The 24,844-nt window shown below is 55.9% G+C and overlaps 2 protein-coding genes across 4 annotated transcripts in view; one reads left to right on the forward strand and one right to left on the reverse strand.

Moving 5' to 3' along the window:
- The window catches only part of LOC140385913 (uncharacterized), a 54,943-nt gene extending 37,189 nt beyond the window's left edge, over positions 1-17,754 (forward strand). The window contains exons 6-7 of one of the 2 annotated variants that reach the window (XM_072468558.1): positions 9,744-9,828; positions 17,623-17,754. In XM_072468558.1, coding sequence (XP_072324659.1) covers positions 9,744-9,802 — 59 coding nt within the window. In that variant the 3' untranslated portion in view covers positions 9,803-9,828; positions 17,623-17,754. Of the gene's footprint in view, positions 1-7,696; positions 8,346-9,743; positions 9,829-17,622 lie in introns of those variants that run through there. The other variant, XM_072468557.1, reaches the window with a different exon arrangement.
- A 579-nt stretch (positions 17,755-18,333) lies between these two features.
- asic1c (acid-sensing (proton-gated) ion channel 1c) overlaps positions 18,334-24,844 on the reverse strand; it is a 529,389-nt gene continuing 522,878 nt past the window's right edge. For both annotated transcript variants that reach the window (XM_072468555.1, XM_072468556.1), the window contains exon 10: positions 18,334-18,795. In XM_072468555.1, the coding sequence (XP_072324656.1) occupies positions 18,691-18,795 (105 nt within the window). In that variant the 3' untranslated portion in view covers positions 18,334-18,690. The remainder of the gene's footprint in view (positions 18,796-24,844) is intronic.

Below are 24,844 nucleotides of genomic sequence, written 5' to 3' on the forward strand. Positions count from 1 at the left end.
ATGGGGACAGTGTAGAGGGAGCTTTACTCTGTATCTCTCTCTCCCTGTGTGTCTCTCTCTCTCTCCCTGCGTGTCTCTCTCTCCCTGCGTGTCTCTCTCTCCCTGCGTGTCTCTCTACCTGCGTGTCTCTCTCTCTCCCTGTGTGTCTCTCCCTGCGTGTCTCTCTCTCCCTGCGTGTCTCTCTCTCTCCCTGCGTGTCTCTCTCTCTCCCTGCGTGTCTCTCTCTCTCCCTGCGTGTCTCTCTCTCCCTGTGTGTCTCTCTCTCCCTGCGTGTCTCTCTCTCTCCCTGCGTGTCTCTCTCTCTCCCTGCGTGTCTCTCTCTCCCTGCGTGTCTCTCTCTCTCCTGCGTGTCTCTCTCTCTCCCTGCGTGTGTCCTCTCTCCCTGCGTTTCTCTCTCTCCCTGCGTGTCTCTCTCTCTCCCTGCGTGTCTCTCTCTCTCCCTGCGTGTCTCTCTCTCCCTGCGTGTCTCTCTCTCTCCCTGCGTGTCTCTCTCTCCCTGCGTGTCTCTCTCTCCCTGCGTGTCTCTCTCTCTCACTGCGTCTCTCTCTCTCTCCCTGCGTGTCTCTCTCTCTCCTGCGTGTCTCTCTCTCTCCCTGCGTGTCTCTCTCTCTCCCTGCGTGTCTCTCTCTCTCCCTGCGTGTCTCTCTCCTCCCTGCGTGTCTCTCTCCCTCCCTGCGTGTCTCTCTCTCTCCCTGCGTGTCTCTCTCTCCCTGCGTGTCTCTCTCTCTCCCTGCGTGTCTCTCTCTCTCCCTGCGTGTCTCTCTCTCTCCCTGCGTGTCTCTCTCTCTCCCTGCGTGTCTCTCTCTCCCAGCGTGTCTCTCTCTCTCCCAGCGTGTCTCTCTCTCTCCCAGCGTGTCTCTCTCTCTCCCTGCGTGTCTCTCTCTCTCCCTGCGTGTCTCTCTCTCTCCCTGCGTGTCTCTCTCTCTCCCTGCGTGTCTCTCTCTCTCCCTGCGTGTCTCTCTCTCCCTGCGTGTCTCTGTCTCTCTCCCTGCGTGTCTCTCCCTCCCTGCGTGTCTCTCTCTCTCCCTGCGTGTCTCTCTCTCTCCAGCGTGTCTCTCTCTCTCCCTGCGTGTCTCTCTCTCTCCCTGCGTGTCTCTCTCTCTCCCTGCGTGTCTCTCTCTCTCCCTGCGAGTCTCTCTCTCTCCCTGCGTGTCTCTGTCTCTCTCCCTGCGTGTCTCTCCCTCCCTGCGTGTCTCTCTCTCTCTCCCAGCGTGTCTCTCTCTCTCCCAGCGTGTCTCTCTCTCTCCCTGCGTGTCTCTCTCTCTCTCCTGCGTGTCTCTCTCTCTCCCTGCGTGTCCCTCTCTCTCCCTGCGTGTCTCTCTCTCCTGCGTGGTCTCTCTCTCCCTGCGTGTCTCTCTCTCTCCCTGCGTGTCTCCCTCCCTCCCTGAGTGTCTCTCTCTCTCCCTGCGTGTCTCTCTCTCTCCCTGCGTGTCTCTCTCTCCCTGCGTGTCTCTCTCTCCCCGCGTGTCTCTCTCTCCCAGCGTGTCTCTCTCTCTCCCTGCGTGTCTCTCTCTCTCCTGCGTGTCTCTCTCTCCCAGCGTGTCTCTCTCTCTCCCTGCGTGTCTCTCTCTCTCCCAGCGTGTCTCTCTCTCCCTGCGTGTCTCTCTCTCTCCCTGCGTGTCTCTCTCTCTCCCTGCGAGTCTCTCTCTCTCCCTGCGTCTCTCTCTCTCCCTGCGTGTCTCTCTCTCTCCCTGCGTGTCTCTCTCTCCCTGCGTGTCTCTCTCTCTCCCTGCGAGTCTCTCTCTCTCCCTGCGTGTCTCTCTCTCTCCCTGCGTGTCTCTCTCTCTCCCTGCTTGTCTCTCTCTCTCCCTGCGTGTCTCTCTCTCTCCCTGCGTGTCTCTCTCTCTCCTGCGTGTCTCTCTCCCTGCGTGTCTCTCTCCCTGCGTGTCTCTCTCTCCCTGTGTCTCTCTCTCCTGCGTGTCCCTCTCTCTCCCTGCGTGTCTCTCTCTCCCTGCGTGTCTCTCTCTCCCTGCGTGTCTCTCTCTCCCTGCGTGTCTCTCTCTCTCCCTGCGTGTGTCTCTCTCTCCCTGCGTGTCTCTCTCTCTCCCTGCGTGTCTCTCTCTCTCCCTGCGTGTCTCTCTCTCTCCCTGCGTGTCTCTCTCTCTCCCTGCGTGTCTCTCTCTCTCCCTGCGTGTCTCTCTCTCTCCCTGCGTGTCTCTGTCTCTCTCCCTGCGTGTCTCTCTCTCCCAGCGTCTCTCTCGCTCCCTGCGTGTCTCTCTCTCCCTGCGTGTCTCTCTCTCTCCCTGCGTGTCTCTCTCTCTCCTGCGTGTCTCCCTCTCTCCCTGCGTGTCTCTCTCTCTCCCTGCGTGTCTCTCTCTCTCTCCCTGCGTGTCTCCCTCTCTCCCTGCGTGTCTCTCTCTCTCCCTGCGTGTCTCTCTCTCTCCCTGCGTGTCTCTCTCTCTCCCTGCGTGTCTCTCTCTCTCCCTGCGTGTCTCTCTCTCTCCCTGCGTGTCTCTCTCTCTCCCTGCGTGTCTCTCTCCCTGCGTGTCTCCCTCTCTCCTGCGTGTCTCTCTCTCCCTGCGTGTCTCTCGCTCCCTGCGTGTGTCTCTCTCCCTGCGTGTCTCTCTCTCTCCCTGCGTGTCTCTCTCTCTCCCTGCGTGTCTCTCTCTCTCCCTGCGTGTCTCTCTCTCCCTGCGTGTCTCCCTCTCTCCCTGCGTGTCTCTCTCTCTCCCTGCGTGTCTCTCTCTCTCCCTGCGTGTCTCTCTCTCCCTGCGTGTCTCTCTCTCCCTGCGTGTCTCTCTCTCTCCCTGCGTGTCTCTCTCTCTCCCTGCGTGTCTCTCTCTCCCTGCGTGTCTCCCTCTCTCCCTGCGTGTCTCCCTCTCTCCCTGCGTGTCTCTCTCGCTCCCTGCATGTCTCCCTCTCCCTGCGTGTCTCTCTCTCTCCCTGCGTGTCTCTCTCTCCCTGCGTGTCTCTCTCTCTCCCTGCGTGTCTCTCTCTCTCCCTGCGTGTCTCTCTCTCTCCCTGCGCGTCTCTCTCTCTCCCTGCGTCTCTCTCGCTCCCTGCGTGTCTCTCTCCCTCCCTGCGTGTCTCTCTCTCTCCCTGCGTGTCTCTCTCTCTCCCTGCGTGTCTCTCTCTCTCCCTGCGTGTCTCTCTCTCTCCCTGCGTGTCTCTCTCTCCCTGCCTGTCTCTCTCTCTCTCCCTGCGTGTCTCCCTCTCTCCCTGCGTGTCTCTCTCTCCCTGCGTGTCTCTCGCTCCCTGCGTGTCTCTCTCTCCAAGCGAGTCTCTCTCGCTCCCTGCGTGTCTCTCTCCCTCCCTGCGTGTCTCTCTCTCTCCCTGCGTGTCTCTCTCTCTGCCTGCGTATCTCTCTCTCTCCCTGCGTGTCTCTCTCTCTCCTGCGTGTCTCTCTCTCTCCCTGCGTGTCTCTCTCTCTCCCTGCGTGTCTCTCTCTCTCCCTGCGTGTCTCTCTCTCTCCCTGCGTGTCTCTCTCTCCCTGCGTGTCTCTCTCTCTCCCTGCGTGTCTCTCTCTCTCCTGCGTGTCTCTCTCTCTCCCTGCGTGTCTCTCTCTCTCCCTGCGTGTCTCTCTCTCTCCCTGCGTGTCTCTCTCTCTCCCTGCGTGTCTCTCTCTCCCTGCGTGTCTCTCTCTCTCCCTGCGTGTCTCTCTCTCCCTGCGTGTCTCTCTCTCTCCCTGCGTGTCTCTCTCTCCCTGCGTGTCTCTCTCTCTCCCTGCGTGTCTCTCTCTCCCTGCGTGTCTCTCTCTCTCCCTGCGCGTCTCTCTCTCTCCCTGCGCGTCTCTCTCTCTCCCTGCGCGTCTCTCTCTCTCCCTGCGTGTCTCTCTCTCTCCCTGCGTGTCTCTCTCTCTCCCTGCGTGTCTCTCTCTCTCCCTGCGTGTCTCTCTCGCTGCGTGTCTCTCTCTCCCTGCGTGTCTTTCTCTCTCCCTGCGTGTCTCTCTCTCTCTCCCTGCGTGTCTCTCTCTCTCCCTGCGTGTCTCTCTCTCTCCCTGCGTGTCTCTCTCGCTGCGTGTCTCTCTCTCTCCCTGCGTGTCCCTCTCTCTCCTGGTGTCTCTCTCTCCCTCCCTGAGTGTCTCTCTCTCTCCCTGCGTCTCTCTCTCTCCCTGCGTGTCTCTCTCTCTCCCTGCGTGTCTCTCTCTCTCTCCCTGCGTGTCTCTCTCTCCCTGCGTGTCTCTCTCTCCCTGCGTGTCCTCTCTCTCTCCCTGCGTGTCTCTCTCTCTCCCTGCGTGTCTCTCTCGCTGCGTGTCTCTCTCTCTCCCTGCGTGTCCCTCTCTCCCTGCGTGTCTCTCTCTCTCCCTGCGTGTCTCTCTCTCTCCCTGCGTGTCTCTCTCTCTCCCTGCGTCTCTCTCTCTCTCCCTGCGTGTCTCCCTCTCTCCCTGCGTGTCTCTCTCTCCCTGCGTGTCTCTCGCTCCCTGCGTGTCTCTCGCTCCCTGCGTGTCTCTCTCTCCCTGCGTGTCTCTCTCTCCCTGCGTGTCTCTCTCTCCCTGCGTGTCTCTCGCTCCCTGCGTGTCTCTCTCTCCCTGCGTCTCTCTCGCTCCTGCGTGTCCTCTCTCCCCTCCCTGCGTGTCTCTCTCTCTCCCTGCGTGTCTCTCTCTCTCCCTGCGTGTCTCTCTCTCTCCCTGCGTGTCTCTCTCTCTCCCTGCGTGTCTCTCTCTCTCCCTGCGTGTCTCTCTCTCTCCCTGCGTGTCTCTCTCTCCCTGCGTGTCTCTCTCCCTCCCTGCGTGTCTCTCTCCCTCCCTGCGTGTGTCTCTCGCTCCTGCGTGTCTCTCTCCCTCCCTGAGTGTCTCTCTCTCTCCCTGCGTGTCTCTCTCTCCCTGCGAGTCTCTCTCTCTCCCTGCGTGTCTCTCTCTGTCCCTGCGTGTCTCTCTCTCTCCCTGCGTGTCTTTCTCTCTCTCTCCCTGCGTGTCTCTCTCGCTCCCTGCGTGTCTCTCTCTCTCCCTGCGTGTCTCTCTCTCTCCCTGCGTGTCTCTCTCGCTCCCTGCGTGTCTCTCTCGCTCCCTGCGTGTCTCTCTCTCCCTGCGTGTCTCTCTCTCTCCCTGCGTGTCTCTCTCTCTCCCTGCGTGTCTCTCTCTCTCCCTGCGTGTCTCTCTCTCTCCCTGCGTGTCTCTCTCTCTCCCTGCGTGTCTCTCTCTCTCCCTGCGTGTCTCTCTCTCTCCCTGCGTGTCTCTCTCGCTCCCTGCGTGTCTCTCTCCCTCCCTGCGTGTCTCTCTCTCTCCCTGCGTGTCTCTCTCTCCCTGCGAGTCTCTCTCTATCCCTGCGTGTCTTTCTCTCTCTCCCTGCGTGTCTCTCTCCCTCCCTGCGTGTCTCCCTCCCTCCCTGCGTGTCTCCCTCCCTCCCTGCGTGTCTCCCTCCCTCCCTGCGTGTCTCTCTCTCCCTGCGTGTCTCTCTCCCTCCCTGCGTGTCTCCCTCCCTCCCTGCGTGTCTCTCTCTCCCTGCGTGTCTCCCTCCCTCCCTGCGTGTCTCTCTCGCTCCCTGCGTGTCTCTCTCCCTCCCTGCGTGTCTCTCTCCCTCCCTGCGTGTCTCTCTCTCTCCCTGCGTGTCTCTCTCTCTCCCTGCGTGTCTCTCTCTATCTCCCTGCGAGTCTCTCTCTATCCTGCGTGTCTCTCTCTCTCCCTGCGTGTCTCTCTCTCTCTCCCTGCATGTGTCTCTCTCTCCCTGCGTGTCCCTCTCTCTCCCTGCATGTCTCTCTCTATCCCTGCGTGTCTTTCTCTCTCTCCCCTGCGTGTCTCTCTCTCTCTCCCTGCATGTGTCTCTCTCTCCCTGCGTGTCCCTCTCTCTCCCTGCATGTCTCTCCCTCTCCCTGCATGTGTCTCTCCCTGCGTGTCCCACTCTCTCCCTGCGTGTGTGTGTAACTCTCTCCCTGAGTGTCTCTCTCTCTCCCCCTCTGCATCCCTCTCCCCCTGCGTCTCTCCCCCTCTGTCTCCGTGTCCCCCTCTCTCTCCCTCCTGCGTCTCTCTCCCTGCATGTCTCTCTCTCCTTCTCTGCATCCCTCTGCCCCTGCTGCTCCCTCTCTCTCGCTCTCTCTCCCTACATCTCTGCCTCACTTTCTGTCTCTCTCCCTCCCTGCGTCTCTCCCTCCCTCCCTGCGTCTCTCCCGCTCTCTCTCTCTTCCTCCCTGTGTCTCTCCCTCTCTCCCTCCCTGCGTCTCTCCCTCCCTGCGTCTTCCCTCTCTCTCTCTCTCTCTCTCTCTCTCCCTCCCTGCGTCTCTCCCTCTCTCTCCTCCCTGCGTCTCTCCCTCTCTCTCTCTCCCTCTCTCTCCCTCTATTGCGCTCTCAGCTTGTCTACTGTGATGCTGCTGCTGTTGAATGGCTGCAATCTAAAATGTGATATTCACTAATGTCTGGTTACAGTTGGACATGAAAGCAATAAATATGCAATTAATATATTTCCTCTCAGCTGAAGCCCTTCGCATCTCTCTCTCTCTTGTGGTTAATTCTCTTCTCGGTTAACTTCACCCCGAGCTCCTCCTCCTGCTTGAACTGGGTTCAAACCCAGACTTGTTTTCACCACCTGCTTCTTTTCACTCATTCCTTACACCGACCCTTTTAAAACCCACAACTGGTGCGGTCAGAACTGTGAACAGGAGTACGGAGATTCAGGCCTCCAAATACCGAACACAGCAAATATGGACCGATGGAAAAACAGTTGGGAAGCTAACGGGAGGCTGAGTGGGCTGGAAGGCAAAGCATTGACGGGACACTTGTAACAAGCTCTGGTTAGACTGGGAGGCTTGGTCAGGGATTTATTCATTAGTGTCACAAGTAGGCTTAACGCTGCAGCGACGTTACTGCGATTTCTGTCTGACAGGTGGTGGAAGCAGCTCCGAAAAGAGAATAGATACCTGCGCCCGCGCGGGGGCGGGGGGTACACAACAAGGGGGGAGGGGGTCACATGAGTCTAGAACAGGGGGTTTGGAGAGGTGGGTTCCTGGGAGACTAGAACAGAAGGTTTGGTGGGGGGGGGTTCCAGGGAATCTAGAACAGGGGGTTTGGGGGTGGGGGTCTGGAGAGTCTAGAACAGGTTTTTTTTTGGGGGGGTGAGTCTACAACAGGGGGTTTGGGAGGGGGGGCGGTTCAGGGAGTCCAGTCCGGGGGGTGGGGGGGGACGGGGGTGGGGGACGCGGTTCAGGGGAGTCCAGGGTGGGGGGTGGGGGGGAGGAGGTGTTCAGGGGAGTCCAGTATTGGGGGGGGGGGGTTTCACGGGAGTCCCTAACAGGGGGTTTGGGAGGGGCGGGGAGAGTCTGGTGAGTCTAATCCAGGGGTGGGAGTGTGTTCAGGGAATTCCAGAACAGGGGGTTTGGGGGGGGGGGGGTGGTTCAGGGGAGTCCAGTCCGGGGGGGGTGGTTGTTCAGGGAAGTCCAGAACAGGGGGTTTGGGAGGGGCGCGGTTCAGGGGAGTCCAGTATGGGGGGGGGGGAGGGTCTAGGGAGTCTAGTCCAGGGGTGGGGGGGGGGGGTGGGCTGTTCAGGGAAGTCCAGAACAGGGGGGTAGGAATCTTAAAATTAGGGCCAGGCATTCGGCCTGTGAGGTAACACTTGCACAGCTGGCGATGAAAATCTTGGACCCTCTTCCCCAAAAAGCTATTGAGCAACCACTCGGACATTCCTACTGAGGTTAGTAGATTATTGTTGGGGCATGGGATGAAGGGTGACGGGGTGGGTAGATGGTGTTAAGATACGATCACTCATAGTCTAATAAAATTGAATGTCAGAACATGCTAACTGACGTCCTGTTTATTTATAAATCCTAGATTTATTCTTCGCTATTTACAGTAAGCTGTCCACGGCAGTAACTATGCACAATCACAGTCCCCGTGGGGGGACAACCAAATCCACAGGCCTTGCTTGGGCCTAGCCTTTATGTTCAGCTCTAAAGGGCCCTAACTGGGTAGCCACTACTGGGAAGCTCCTACTCCACGGGGAGATCAACAATGGTCTCCCCTGGGCCTCGTGGGAGGCTATCACACACAGCAACTTGCTGAGTGAAAAACGCAGGACAGGCCTCATCTCTGCCAAGGACAGGCCTCGAACAAAGACACGATGGGCATGACCCAGTCACCTGGGAAAAGGGCTGAAAATGGGGCTCGAGTGGGGAAAAAGAATCACTGCAGACGGGCAGGAGTTTTTCGAAGTGACGCGTGTTGGTCAGTCTTCAGACAGGAAGATCAGGAGAGAGAGAGCATCCAAGCTCCGAGAAGGCAGAGAACAAAGGTGAAGATTCTGTGAGGAAGACTGGACATCGCAGACCAGGAAACTGCCTCCCCAGCTTCAGAGATTGGCTTCGTCTCACCCAGTAAACTGTCCTTGGCTTGTCCTGATTTGTGTGCATCTCTTGCCTGTTTAGCTTATGTATGATATTTAAACAGTTGCTGCTCAATAAACTCATGATGTTAACTCCCTTTTCAGGTAATCTGTGACTCCCAAACCTACATTTAAATTGGAACATTCAATTAGACCATGGCTGATGTGCATCATATTTGCAACAAGCCACCTTGTTTCTGTAACCCTTTAGTTGCTTTAACCGACTAAAATTTATTTCTAAAATTATCAAATGTTATTCATTTTCAACTTTGCAGGAGGAGGGGGAGAATTCTAGATTTCTACTCCTCTCTGAGAAGTGCTTCCTAATTTCATTGCTGGATGGCCTTCCTCTGCCAGCTCAGATCCCGGCTGTTCTGGGGGTCTTCCCTTTGGTGAGGACCATCTCCCAGTGGCCAGTCCTTTTCTCAAAGGAAAGAGCTGAGTGCAGAGAGAATCTTTGGGCGCAGTGGTCAGAATCTACAGGCCATTTGGCCCATCGAGTCTGCACCCGCCCTTGGAAAGAGCACCCTACCCAAGCCCACACCTGCACCCTATTCCATTAACCCCATCCACCTAACCTTTTTGGACACTTAAGGGCAATTTAGTGCGGCCAATCCACCTAACTTGCACATCTTTGGACTGTGGGAGGAAACCGGAGCACCCGGAGGAAACCCACACACACACGGGGAGGATGTGCAGACTCCGCACAGACAGTGATCCAAGCCGGAATCGAACCTGGGACCCTGGAGCTGTGAAGCAACTATGCTAACCAGTGTGCTACCACGCTGCCCAATCAACCAAGGACCAAATCAACGATGCTTGGGGTTTGACAGTGTTCTGTATTTGGGTAGCAGCTGGTATTTATCCAGTGCTGTTACAGGTTCCAGAGCGCCTGACTGGAGCATTATCGAGTAAAACCTGACAACCGAGCCACATTAACATATTAGGACAGGTGATCAAAAGCTCGGCCGGAGGTCGTGTGTCTTAAAAGAGAGGAAAGAGACGGAGAAGATTGTGGATAGAATTCCAGAACTTAGGCCTACAGCAACCGAAGGTGGAACGTTTACAAGTGGGCCAGGATTGGAGGAGTGCAGAGATCGCGGGGCTGGAGGAGGTTACAGAGACGGGAAGGAGTGAGGCTATGGAGGAATTGGAAAACAAGGTTGAATAGCTGCATTGGGAGCGATTGGAGGTTGGCAAGCCACAGGCAAGGTGGCAACATGGAAATCGGGCATTGCGACTTCCAATGAGGTCACGTTTTCGAGAAAAGCTGCGGATCAGCAAGGAGAGTGTTGGGATAGAGTCTGAAATAAAGTCATCCGAGCAGATCATCAGCAAAATACAAAACCACAAAAGAATTAAAATTGAAAGAGTTTATTTTCAGCTATAATTTTACAATTACCAGTACATTGACGAAATGTAGCAGAAGTCAATATGAGCTAGAGCTTGGTAATATCGACATATTAATATATATTTTTCTGTATATATTTCCCAAAGGCTGTGTGCAGAATGAGGACAGACAGGAAGATTCAGCATGCAGAGAGGAGATGAGTTAATGAGGGAGTCATGGTTCTGGCTGCAGGTACGGATAATACACTTGAGGAGACACACTGGGAAAGGTCAATCACATACTTCCCCCAAAGACATATCAAATAAGACACAATCCTCACCCCAACAGCACATTCTTTCCAAAGGCACTCTGCGTACGGGAGGATACCCTCACCAACATGTAGCCTTGAGAACGGGGATCAGTGGCAAGGGGGCGAGAGGGCTCACAGGATCGGTCCTGTTGGTTATGGTCCTCAGATTTCTAATTGGAGAACAAAGGAAGGTGATGGGGTGAGAGAGGGAATGATTCCTGCCACACGGGGAGAATGACCAGGTCATGGGAGATGTTCGACAGATCACGGGGACAGCACCAAAGAGACCCGATGCTGGGGGGCGAACAAAACGCTGCAAAAATTCAGCAGGTGTGGCAACATCTGTGGAAAGAGAAACCAACTTCACCTTTCAAATCTAACATGACTTCCCTGAAACCAGGTACATTTCAATACACACACCTCTCCCTGTGTACACACACCTCTCCCTGTGTACACACACACCTCTCCCTGTGTACACACACCTCTCCCTGTGTACACCTCTCTCCCTGTGTACACACACCTCTCTCCCTGTGTACACACACCTCTCCCTGTGTACACACACCTCTCCCTGTGTACACACACCTCTCTCCCTGTGTACACACCTCTCTCCCTGTGTACACACACCTCTCTCCCTGTGTACACACACCTCTCTCCCTGTGTACACACACCTCTCCCTGTGTACACACACACCTCCCTGTGTACACACACCTCTCCCTGTGTACACACACCTCTCCTTGTGTACACACACACCTCTCCCTGTGTACACACACACCTCCCTGTGTACACACACCTCCCTGTGTACACACACCTCCCTGTGTACACACACCTCTCCCTGTGTACGCACACCTCTCCCTGTGTACGCACACCTCTCCCTGTGTACGCACACACCTCCCTGTGTACACACACCTCTCCCTGTGTACACACACCTCTCCCTGTGTACGCACACACCTCCCTGTGTACACACACCTCTCCCTGTGTACACACACCTCTCCCTGTGTGTACACACCTCTCTCCCTGTGTACACACACCTCTCCCTGTGTGTACACACCTCTCTCCCTGTGTACACACCTCTCTCCCTATGTACACACCTCTCTCCCTGTGTACACACACCTCTCCCTGCGTACACACACCTCTCTCCCTGTGTACACACACCTCTCTCCCTGTGTACACACACCTCTCTCCCTGTGTACACACACCTCTCCCTGTACACACACCTCTCTCCCTGTGTGTACACACCTCTCTCCCTGTGTACACACGACTCTCCCTGTGTACACACACCTCTCTCCCTGTGTGTACACACCTCTCTCCCTGTGTACACACACCTCTCTCCCTGTGTACACACACCTCTCTCCCTGTGTACACACACCTCTTCCTGAGACACTGTTCAGTACACCCAGGTCTCCCTGTGTACACACACTTCTCTGTCTGTGAGACACTGTTCAGTACACACAGCTCTCTCTGTGAGACGCTTCAGTACACACAGCTCTCCCTGTGTGACACTGTTCAGTATACCCAGCTCTCCCTGTGTGACACTGTTCAGTACACACAGCTCTCCCTGTGTGACACTGTTCTGTACACACAGCTCTCCCTGTGTGACACTGTTCAGTACACACAGCTCTCCCTGTGTGACACTGTTCAGTACATACAGCTCTCCCTGTGTGACACTGTTCAGTACACACAGCTCTCCCTGTGTGACACTGTTCAGTACACACAGCTCTCCCTGTGTGACACTGTTCAGTACACACAGCTCTCCCTGTGAGACACTGTTCAGTACACACAGCTCTCCCTGTGTGACACACTGTTCAGTACACACAGCTCTCCCTATGTGATACTGTTCAGTACACACAGCTCTCCCTGTGTGACACTGTTCAGTACACACAGCTCTCCCTGTGTGACACTTCAGTACACCAAGTCAGGATGGTGAGTGACTTGGACGGGAACCTCCAGGTGGTGGGGTTCCCAGGTATCTGTGCCCTTGTCATTCTAGATGGTAGTGGTTGTGAGTTTGGAAGGTGTTGTCTAAGGAACCTTGGTGAATTACTGCAGTGCATCTTGTAGATGGTACACACGGCTGCCACTGTTCGACGGCGGTGGAGGGTTTGAATGTTTGTGGAAGGAGGAGCAATCAAGCGGGGCTGGTTTGTCCTGGATGGTGTTGAGCTTCTTGAGTGTTGTTGGAGCTGCACTCACCCAGGCAAGTGGGGAGTATTCCATCACACTCCTGACTTGTGACTTGTAGATGGTGGGTAGGCTTTGGGGAGTCAGGAGGTGAGTTACTCACCGTAGGATTCCCAGCCTTTGACCTGCCCTGGTAGCCACAGTATTAATGTGGCTGGGTCCAGTTCAGTTTCTGATCAATGGCAACCCCAGGATGTTGATTGTGGGGGATTCAGCGATGGTGATGCCATTGAATGTCAAGGGGCAGTGGTTAGATCCTCCCTTGTAGGAGATGGTCATTGCCTGGCACTTGTGTGGCGTGAATGCAACTTGCCACTGGTCAGCTCCAAGCCTGGATATTGCCCAGATCTCGCTGCATTTGGACATAGACGGCTTCATTATCTGAGGAGTCGCGAATGGTGCTGAACATTGTGCAGTCATCGCAAACATCCCATTTCTGACCTTATGATGGAGGGAAGGTCATTGATGAGCAGCTGAAGGTGTTTGGGCCGAGGACACTCCCCTGAGGAACTCCTGCAGTGATGTCCTGGAGCTGAGATGATTGACCTCCAACAACCCACTGGTACAGCATGCACAACCCTGCGCTCACACCCTCCCCACGCTCACACCAGCCCTGTGCTCACACCCACCCTCACACCCACCCCACCCTCACACCAACCCTCACACCCACCCTCACACCAACCCCACGCTCACACCCACCCCACCCTCACACCCACCCTCACACCAACCCCACCCTCACACCCACCCTCACACCAACCCCACCCTCACACCAACCCCACCCTCACACCAACCCCACCCTCACACCAACCCCACCCTCACACCCACCCCCTCACACCCACCCCCTCACACCCACCCCCTCACACCCACCACCTCGCACCCACCCCCTCACACCAACCCCACCCTCACACCAACCCCACCCTCACACCAACCCCACCTCACACCAACCCCACCCTCACACCCACCCTCACACCAACCTCACCCTCACACCCACCCCACCCTCACAACCACCCTCACACCAACCCCACCCTCTCCCCAACCCTCACACCCACCCCACCCACACAACCACCCCACCCTCACACCCACCCTCACACCAACCCCACCCTCACACCCACCCTCACACCAACCCCACCCTCACACCCACCCCACCCTCACCCCAACCCTCACCCCAACCCTCACACCAACCCCACCCTCACGCCAACCCTCACACCAACCCCACCCTCACACCAACCCCACCCTCACACCCACCCTCACACCAACCCCACCCTCACACCAACCATCACACCAACCCCACCCTCGCACCCACCCTCACACCAACCCAACCCTCACACCAACTCCACCCTCACCCCCCACCCTCACACCATCCCCACCCTCACACCAACCCTCACACCCACCCTCACACCCACCCCACCCACACACCCACCCTCACACCAACCCTCACACCCACCCCACCCTCACACCCACCCTCACACCCACCCTCACACCCACCCTCACACCCACCCTCACACCCACCCTCACACCCACCCTCACATCCACCCCACCCTCACACGCACCCTCACACCCACCCTCACACCAACCCCACCCTCACACCAACCCTCACACCCAACCCACCCTCACACCCACCCTCACACCAACCCCACCCTCACACCAACCCCACCCTCACACCAACCCCACCCTCACACCAGCCCCACCCTCACACCAGCCCCACCCTCTCACCAACCCTCACACCCACCCTCACACCAGCCCCACCCTCACACCAACCCTCACACCCACCCACACACCAACCCCACCCTCACACCAACCCCACCCTCACACCATCCCCACCATCACACGAACCCTCACACCCACCCTCACACTAACCCCACCCTCACACCCACCCCACCCTCTCACCCACCCCACCCTCTCACCCACCCCACCCTCACACCCACCCAACCCTCACACCCACCCCCCCTCACACCCACCCCACCCTCACACCAGCCCCACCCTCACACCAGCCCCACCCTCACACCAGCCCCACCCTCACACCTTCCCTCACACCCACCCACACACCAACCCCACCCTCACACCAACCCCACCTTCAAACCAGCCCCACCCTCACACCAACCCTCACACCCACCCTCACACCAACCCCACCCTCACACCAACCCCACCCTCACACTCACCCTCACACCATCCCCACCCTCACACCATCCCCACCCTCACACCAACCGTCACACCAACCGTCACACCCACCCTCACACCCACCCTCACACCCACCCTCACACCCACCCTCACACCCACCCTCACACCAACCCCACCCTCACACCAACCCTCACACCCACCCCACCCTCACACCCACCCTCACACCCACCCTCACACCCACCCTCACACCCACCCTCACACCAACCCTCACACCAACCCTCACACCCACCCTCACACCCACCCTCACACCCACCCTCACACCAACCCTCACACCAACCCTCACACCCACCCTCACACCCACCCTCACTCCAACCCTCTCACCAGCCCCACCCTCACACCCACCCTCACACCCACCCTCACACCAACCCTCACACCCACCCTCACACCAACCCCACCCTCACACCAACCCCACCCTCACACCAACCCTCACACCTACCCCACCCTCACACCCACCCCACCCTCACACCAGCCCCACACTCACACCAGCCCCACACTCACACCAGCCCCACCCTCACACAAGCCCCACCCTCACACCAACCCCACCCTCACACCAACCCTCACACCCACCCTCACACCCACCCTCACACCCACCCCACCCTCACACCAGCCCCACCCTCACACCAGCCCCACCCTCACACCAACCCTCACACCCACCCTCACACCCACCCCTCACACCCACCCAACCCACACACCCACCCCCTCACCAGCCCCGCCCTCACACCAGTCCCGCCCTCACACCAGCCCCACCCTCACACCCACCCAACCCACAAACCCACCCTCACACCAGCCCCACCCTCACACCAACCCTCACACCCACCCTCACACCCACCCTCACACCCACCCTCACACCCACCCCACCCTCACACCCACCCACACACCCACCCTCACACCCACCCAACCCGCACACCCACCCTCACACCAGCCCCGCCCTCACACCCACCCTCACACCAGCCCCGCCCTCACACCCACCCTCACACCCACCCTCACACCTACCCCACCCTCACACCCACCCAACCCTCGCACCCACCCGCACACCAACCCCACCCTCACACACACCCTCACACCAACCCCACCCTCACACCAACCCCACCCTCACACCCACCCTCGCACCCACCCTCACACCTTCCCTCACACCAACCCCACCCTCAGACCCACCCTCACACTAGCCCCACCCTCACACCAGCCCCACCCTCACACCCACCCTCACACCAACCCTCACACCCACCCTCACACCCACCCCACCCACACACCCACCCTCACACCAACCCCACTCTCACACCAACCCTCACACCCACCCCACCCTCACACCCACCCTCACACCCACCCTCACACCCACCCTCACACCCACCCTCACACCCACCCTCACACCCACCCTCACACCCACCGTCACACCCACCGTCACACCCACCCCACCCTCACACGCACCCTCACCCTCACACCAACCCCACCCTCACACCAACCCTAACACCCACCCTCACACCAACCCCACCCTCACACCAACCCCACCCTCACACCAACCCCACCCTCACACCAACCCCACCCTCACACCAACCCCACCCTCACACCAGCCCCACCCTCACACCAACCCCACCCTCACACCAACCCCACCCTCACACCAACCCCACCCTCACACCAGCCCCACCCTCACACCAACCCTCACACCCACCCTCACACCAACCCCACCCTCACACCATCCCCACCCTCACACCAACCCTCACACCCACCCTCACACTATCCCCACCCTCACACCATCCCCACCCTCACACCATCCCCACCCTCACACCAACCCCACCCTCACACCATCCCCACCCTCACACCAACCCTCACACCCACCCTCACACTAACCCGACCCTCACACCCACCCTCACACCCACCCTCACACCCACCCCACCCTCACACCCACCCCACCCTCACCCCCACCCCACCCTCACCCCCACCCCACCCTCACCCCCACCCCACCCTCACACCCACCCCACCCTCACACCCACCCCACCCTCACACCCACCCCACCCTCATCCCCACCCCACCCTCACACCAACCCCACCCTCACACCAACCCCACCCTCAAACCAGCCCCACCTTCACACCAGCCCCACCTTCACACCAGCCCCACCCTCACACCAGCCCCACCCTCACACCAACTCCACCCTCACACACACCCCACCCTCACACCAGCCCCACCCTCACACCAGCCCCACCCTCACACCAGCCCCACCCTCACACCAGCCCCACCCTCACACCAGCCCCACCCTCACACCAGCCCCACCCTCACACCCACCCCACCCTCACACCCACCCCACCCTCACACCCACCCTCACAACAACCCCACCCTCACACCATCCCCACCCTCACACCCACCCCACCCTCACACCAACCCTCACACACACCCTCACACCCACCCAACCCTCACACCCTCCCTCACACCCACCCCACCCTCACACCATCTCCACCCTCACACCAACCCTCACACCCACCCCACCCTCACACCCACCCCACCCTCACACCCACCCCACCCTCACACCCACCCCACCCTCACACCCACCCTCACACCCACCCCACCCTCACACCAGCCCCACACTCACACCAGCCCCACCCTCACACCCTCCCTCACAACAACCCCCTCACACCATCCCCACACTCACACCAGCCCCACCCTCACACCCTCCCTCACAACAACCCCCTCACACCATCCCCACCCTCACACCCACCCTCACACCAACCCCACCCTCACACCCTCCCTCACAACAACCCCCTCACACCATCCCCACCCTCACACCCACCCCACCCTCACACCAACCCTCACACCCACCCTCACACCAGCCTGCACACCTGCACTGCTGCAATGACAGTTTGCATTTATAAAGCACCTTTGCTTAATGCCCGGGAATGGAGCAAAACCTGACCCAGCTGCGGAAGGTGAGATCGGGGCAGATGACCAAGGTGAAGGAGGCGAGTGTCTGGGAGTGCTGGGAATCAGGCGATGATCCTGGAGGGAATTCTCCAGCTTTGAGCCCCGGAAACTGAAGGCGCAGCCACCAATGATGGGAGTGTTTAAAATCAAGGATGCTCGAGTGCAGATTTGATGATGTTTAGGGATTTTGGAAGGCGGTGCGGCTGGAGGTAAGGGAGCGGGGCATTCATGGAGGGATTAGAAATCAATTTAAAATGTAACGTTAAGCTGCACACAGCACGCACATTCCCACACCACCCCCTGGGGCAGTATAGTCTCCACCACATTGCCTTTCTGCAACATTCCCGTCTCCATCTTGACTTTCACTCGGGGGTTAACTTATAGCAACGAAAACAGACCCTCTGTGATAGTTTTGAACAGTTTACATAACCTGACCTTACTTCCTCCATTTAATGTGTCCTTTTTGACAGTTACATGCAATGTTTAGTCTGGACGAGGAGGAGCAGTTTGCATTCTGAATGAACACGCCCCCCGTCTGTCCAAACCTGTTCTGATCTAGTTTTTCATGGTTGAACCGTCAGAAGTTCAGTGATGGTGGAAGACAAAAGATTAAAATAATCCCAAACTCAAATCATCCAACAGGCACGGGGAAAAGGCTGTGTCTCGTTGGTGCACGGCCGGGTCGCTGCTCAAAGGCAGAACCAACGTGTGGAGTGTTGAACTATGGCGGCTTGTCCATTCTCCAAAATGGACTCAAATCTGTGCTGCCCTGGTGTTGTTTGTTTGATGTTACTTAAGACTCAATGGAACTGCAATGATGACCATCCTGGGAGTGATTGACAGAGAAACCTGAGTGATTGACAAAGACAGAGGGAATCAGAGTAACCGAGAGAGAGGTGAAACCTCCATCATGGAGTTGTTCTTTGCTTCCCCATAGACAGCACCAGGAGAAACTCTGGCGTGGTTTCATACTCCGCTGCTAGCCAATGGGACTCAATGATGGAACCGGGCCTTGGCTGTTAAACAATGAAGGAAGATAGACAAGAACCGAGAGAGGGTGCCTGGGTGAGACCAGAATCTCTACTCCAGTCCCTCCGAATTTGGTACTAAGGGTTGGTAACAAAATAAAGCACTTATCAAAGCTTTATCAAATCATTTTTTAAAAATGTTCAGATGCCTGGTTGTGTTGATATTGTGTCTTGTATTTTTCCTGCTACTCTTCCCATCAATGCATAAATGTTCTGTACATTAATTACAGGAATATTTAAGAAGGGAAAAGGCAGATTTTGAAGAGCGCTCTTTGACAGTGTCTCTGATGCGAGCTGAATTTCAGATGGCCTTTGGTGAATGGGCCACAGATCCATTGGGGCTGCTTGCTTCATCCCATATTCTCACTGGTCTTGTACAGAGACAATCCCGGTTTCCCCTGTGTGTGTGTTTGTTTGTTGAATGAAACTTGATTGTGTTGATACTCCCCCTGTCTCTCCGGCGGTTCTGCGTCGTGGCACCCGTTGCCTCACCCGAAACTCCCGTTGATGTCAGCAGGCAAACTCTTCGAAGTTGCCCAGGGTGGGGTGGCGAGGCAGCATGTTGGGGGTGAAGGCCATACTCTCCGAGTGGCTCCTCAATGTGTCGCACGTGCTCTGAAAAAGGATGAAGGTGGGTGTTAGTCAGGGGGGCAACCCTACTTTATTTTGGCAAGTGTCAATGCATCACACCAGAACTATATGTTCTTGTGGAGATATATGAAATATGCACATATAATACAAGTGTGAGTACATTCTCTTGTGCATGTATTTGTACACAGGAGGTTGAGCCAAAACGGGAAATTATAGATCATTAAGCCTGACGGTAGTGGGGAAATTCTAGAGTCCATTATAAAAGATTTTATAGCAGAGCACTTCGAAAACAGTGGCAGGATCAGACAGACTACGCAAGGATTTATGAAAGGAAGGATAAATTCCTGGAATTCTTTGAGGATGTAACTAGTAGAATTGACGAGGGGGAGCCAGTGGATGTGGTTTATTTGGACTTTCAACAAGGTCTCACATAAGAGATTAGTGTGTAAAATTAAAGCGCATGAGATTGGGGCAGTGTATTGAGGTGGATAGAAAACTGGTTGGCAGACAGGAAAGAAAGAGTAGGAATTAACCGCTCTTTTTCCAATTGGCAGGCAGTGACCAGTGGGATACCACAGGGATCGGTGCTGGGACCCCAGCTATTCATAATATATATAAATGATTTAGATGAGGGAACAAAATGTAATATCTCCAAATGTGCAGATGACACCAAGTTGTGTGGGAGGGTGAGCTGTGAGGAGGATGCAGAGATTTGTCAGTGTGATTTAGACAAGTTGAGTGAGTGGGCGAATTGGATTGGATTTGTTTATTGCCACGTGTATTGAGGGACAGTGAAAAGTATTTTTTTGCGAGCAGCTCAACAGATCATTTAGTGCATGAAGAGAAAATACATAATAGGGCAACACAAGGTATACAATGTAAATACATGGACACCGGCATCGGATGAAGCATACAGGATGTAGTGTTAATGAGGTCAGTCCATAAGAGTTCATTTAGGAGTCTGGTAACAGTGGGGAAGAAGCTGTTTTGAGTCTGTTCGTGCGTGTTCTCAGACTTCTGTATCTCCTGCCCGATGGAAGAAGTTGGAAGAGTGAATAAGCCGGGTGGGAGGGGTCTTTGATTATGTAATGAATGGCAGATGCAGTATAATTTGGATAAATGTGAGGTTATCCACATTGGTAGAAAAAACAGGAATGCAGACTATTATCTGAATGGCCATAAATTAGGAGAGGGAAGTGTGCAACGAGTCCTGGGTGTCCTCGTACAGCAGTCACTGAAGGTAAGCACGCAGGTGGTAAAGAAGGCTAATGGTATGTTGGCCTTCATAGCGAGAAATGAAAATGAAATGAAATGAAAATTGCTTATTGTCACAAGTAGGCTTCAAATGAAGTTACTGTGAAAAGCCCCTAGTCGCCACATTCCGGCGCCTGTTCAGGGAGGCTGGTACGGGAAGGATTGGAGTACAGGAGCAGGGATGTCTTGTTGCAAATGTACAGGGCCTTGGTGAGGCCACACCTGGAGTATTGTGTGCAGTTTTGGTCTCCTTCTCTGAGGAAGGATGTTCTTGCTCTGGAGGGAGTGCGGCGAAGGTTTACCAGACTGATTCCTGGGATGGTGGGACTGACGTAGGAGGAGAGATTGAGTTGGTTAGGATTGTAGTCAGAAGAATGAGGGGGGGTCTCATAGAAACCTATAAAATTCGAACAAGACTGGACAGGGTAGATGCAGGAAGGATGTTCCCGATGGTGGGTGTGTCCCGAACCAGGGGGGTCACAGTCTGATGATACGGGGCATTTAGGACGGAGATGAGGAGAAATTTCTTCACCCAGAGAGTGGTCAACCTGTGGAATTCGTTGCAATGTTTTGGCATCAACTACTTCCTGTGGTATGTTTCCTAGAAGCAGATATAGCACTTAGGGAAAAGGGGATCAGAGGATATGGGGGAAGGCGAGATTAGGCTATAGGCTTGGGGCGAATGTCCTCCTCCTGTGTCTCTGTGTGTGGACTTTCAGATGTATATGTGCATTTGTGTGTGTCTGTGTATTGCCATCTGAATTTCTGTGCAGGCAGATATATGTGTATTTAGTATGATCTTGTGTATGAGGAGAATGCGGCGGGTTAGGAATGTGGAGCAGGTGAAAGCCATTTAACCTCTTGAATCTTTTCCACTCCCTCGCCAGTGAGAAGATTCTGATCTTACTCCATTTCCCCATCTCTTCCCCATATCCCTTAATACCTTTTGGTGAACAAAAGGCCATCGGCCTCAGCTTTAATAATTAACCCAGCACCATCTCCTTGTGGGAGAGAATTCCAAACCTCACCGTCCCCTGTGAGTAGAAATGTTTCTGAATTTCACTCCTGAGTGTCAGTCTCTCTGACTCTGTCCCCAAGCCCTGAACTCCACAAGCAGCGGAAATACTTTCTCTTTATCGACCCCATCGGTTTCCTTCATATCTTTGATCATATCACCCTCATTATCCCTGTCACTTTCCCATGATATCAGCCGGTCAGTTTCCCAGGATATCAGCCGGTCAGTTTCCCAGGATATCAGTCGGTCACTTTCCCAGGATATCAGCCGGTCAGTTTCCCAGGATATCAGTCGGTCACTTTCCCAGGATATCAGCCGGTCAGTTTCCCAGGATATCAGCCGGTCACTTTCCCATGATATCAGCCGGTCACTTTCCCAGGATATCAGCCGGTCAGTTTCCCAGGATATCAGCCGGTCACTTTCCCAGGATATCGGTCAGTCAGTTTCCCAGGATATCAGCCGGTCTGTTTCCCAGGATATCAGCCGGTCACTTTCCCAGGATATCGGCCGGTCACTTTCCCAGGATATCAGCCGGTCAGTTTCCCAGGATATCAGTCGGTCACTTTCCCAGGATATCAGCCGGTCAGTTTCCCAGGATATCAGCCGGTCAGTTTCCCAGGATATCAGTCGGTCACTTTCCCAGGATATCAGCCGGTCAGTTTCCCAGGATATCAGCCGGTCAGTTTCCCAGGATATCAGCCGGTCACTTTCCCATGATATCAGCCGGTCACTTTCCCAGGATATCAGCCGGTCAGTTTCCCAGGATATCAGCCGGTCACTTTCCCAGGATATCGGTCAGTCAGTTTCCCAGGATATCAGCCGGTCTGTTTCCCAGGATATCAGCCGGTCACTTTCCCAGGGTATCGGCCGGTCACTTTCCCAGGATATCGGCCGGTCAGTTTCCCAGGATATCAGCCGGTCAGTTTCCCAGGATATCGGCCGGTCACTTTCCCAGGATATCGGCCGGTCACTTTCCCAGGATATCAGCCGGTCACTTTCCCAGGATATCAGCCGGTCACTTTCCCAGGATATCAGCCAGTCAGTTTCCCAGGATATCGGCCGGTCAGTTTCCCAGGATATCAGCCGGTCTGTTTCCCAGGATATCAGCCGGTCACTTTCCCCGGATATCAGCCGATCACTTTCCGAGGATATCAGCCGGTCACTTTCCCAGGATATCAGCCGGTCAGTTTCCCAGGATATCAGCCGGTCACTTTCCCAGGTCATCAGCCAGTCAGTTTCCCAGGATTTCAGCCGGTCACTTTCCCAGGACATCAGCCGGTCACTTTTCCAGGATATCAGCCGATCAGTTTCCCAGGATATCTACCGGTCACTTTCCCAGGACATCAGCCAGTCAGTTTCCCAGGATATCAGCCGGTCAGTTTCCCAGGATATCTACCGGTCACTTTCCCAGGATATCGGCCAGTCAGTTTCCCAGGATATCAGCCGGTCACTTTCCCAGGACATCAGCCAGTCAGTTTACCTGGATATCAGCCGGTCAGTTTCCCAGGATATCTACCGGTCACTTTCCCAGGACATCGGCCAGTCAGTTTCCCAGGACATCAGACGGTCAGTTTCCCAGGATATCTACCGGTCACTTTCCCAGGACATCGGCCAGTCAGTTTCCCAGGATATCAGCCGGTCAGTTTCCCAGTATATCAGCCGGTCACTTTCCCAGGACATCGGCCAGTCAGTTTCCCAGGACATCAGACGGTCAGTTTCCCAGGTCAGTTACCCAGGATATTGGCCGGTCACTTTCCTAGTATATCGGCTGGTCAGTTTCCCAGGATATCGGCCGGTCAGTTTCCCAGGACATCGGCCAGTCAGTTTCCCAGGTCAGTTACCCAGGATATTGGCCGGTCACTTTCCCAGTATATCGGCCGGTCAGTTTCCCAGGATATTGGCCGGTCACTTTCCCAGTATATCGGCCGGTCAGTTTCCCAGGATATCGGCCGATCAGTTTCCCAGGACATCGGCCAGTCAGTTTCCCAGGACGTCAGCCAGTCAGTTTCCCAGGTCAGTTACCCAGGCTATTGGCCGGTCACTTTCCCAGGATATCAGCCGGTCAGTTTCCCAGGATATCGGCCGGTCACTTTCCCAGGATATCGGCCGGTCACTTTCCCAGGATATCAGCAGGTCACTTTCCCAGGATATCAGCAGGTCACTTTCCCAGGATATCAGCCGGACACTTTTCCAGGATATCAGCCGGTCAGTTTCCCAGGACATCGGCCAGTCAGTTTCCCAGGTCAGTTACCCAGGATATTGGCCGGTCACTTTCCCAGTATATCGGCCGGTCAGTTTCCCAGGATATTGGCCGGTCACTTTCCCAGTATATCGGCCGGTCAGTTTCCCAGGCTATCGGCCGATCAGTTTCCCAGGACATCGGCCAGTCAGTTTCCCAGGACGTCAGCCAGGCAGTTTCCCAGGTCAGTTACCCAGGCTATTGGCCGGTCACTTTCCCAGGATATCAGCCGGTCAGTTTCCCAGGATATCGGCCGGTCACTTTCCCAGGATATCGGCCGGTCAGTTTCCCAGGATATCAGCCGGTCAGTTTCCCAGGATATCGGCCATTCAGTTTCCCAGGATATCGGCCGGTCAGTTTCCCAGGATATCGGCCGGTCACTTTCCCAGGATATCAGCAGGTCACTTTCCCAGGATATCAGCCGGGCACTTTTCCAGGATATCAGCCGGTCAGTTTCCCAGGATATCAGAAGGTCAGTTTCCCAGGTCAGTTACCCAGGATATCGGCCGGTCGGTTTCCCAGGATATCGGCCGGTCAGTTTCCCAGAATATCGGCCGGTCGGTTTCCCAGGATATCAGCCGGTCACTTTCCCAGGATATCAGCCGGTCAGTTTCCCAGGATATCAGCCGGTCAGTTTCCCAGGATACCGGCCGGTCAGTTTCCCAGGATATCAGCCGGTCAGTTTCCCAGGATATCAGCCGGTCAGTTTCCCAGGTCAGTGTGCCAGGATATCAGCCGGTCACTTTCCCAGGATATCAGCCGGTCACTTTCCCAGGATATCAGCCGGTCAGTTTCCCGGGATATCAGCCGGTCAGTTTACCAGGATATCAGCCGGTCACTTTCCCAGGATATCAGCCAGTCAGTTTCCCAGGATATCAGCCGGTCAGTTTCCCAGGATATCGGCCGGTCAGTTTCCCAGGATATCAGCCGGTCAGTTTCCCCGGATATCAGCCGGTCAGTTTCCCAGGTCAGTGTGCCAGGATATCAGCCGGTCACTTTCCCAGGATATCAGCCGGTCACTTTCCCAGGATATCAGCCGGTCAGTTTCCCAGGATATCAGCCGGTCAGTTTACCAGGATATCAGCCGGTCACTTTCCCAGGATATCGGCCGGTCAGTTTCCCAGGATATCAGCCGGTCAGTTTCCCAGGATATCGGCCAGTCAGTTTCCCTGGATATCGGCCGGTCAGTTTCCCAGGATATCGGCCAGTCAGTTTCCCTGGATATCAGCCGGTCACTTTCCCAGGATATCAGCCGGTCACTTCCCCAGGATATCAGCCGGCCACTTTCCCAGGATATCAGCCGGTCAGTTTCCCAGGATATCAGCCGGTCGCTTTCCCATGATATCAGCCGGTCACTTTCCCAGGATATCAGCCGGTCAGTTTCCCAGGATATCAGCCGGTCACTTTCCCAGGATATCAGCCGGTCACTTTCCCAGGATATCAGCCGGTCACTTTCCCAGGATATCGGCCGGTCAGTTTCCCAGGATATCAGCCGGTCTGTTTCCCAGGATATCAGCCGGTCACTTTCCCCGGATATCAGCCGATCACTTTCCGAGGATATCAGC

The sequence above is a fragment of the Scyliorhinus torazame genome, chromosome 11 (assembly GCF_047496885.1).
Source record: "Scyliorhinus torazame isolate Kashiwa2021f chromosome 11, sScyTor2.1, whole genome shotgun sequence".
Classification (NCBI taxonomy): Eukaryota; Metazoa; Chordata; class Chondrichthyes; order Carcharhiniformes; family Scyliorhinidae; genus Scyliorhinus; species Scyliorhinus torazame.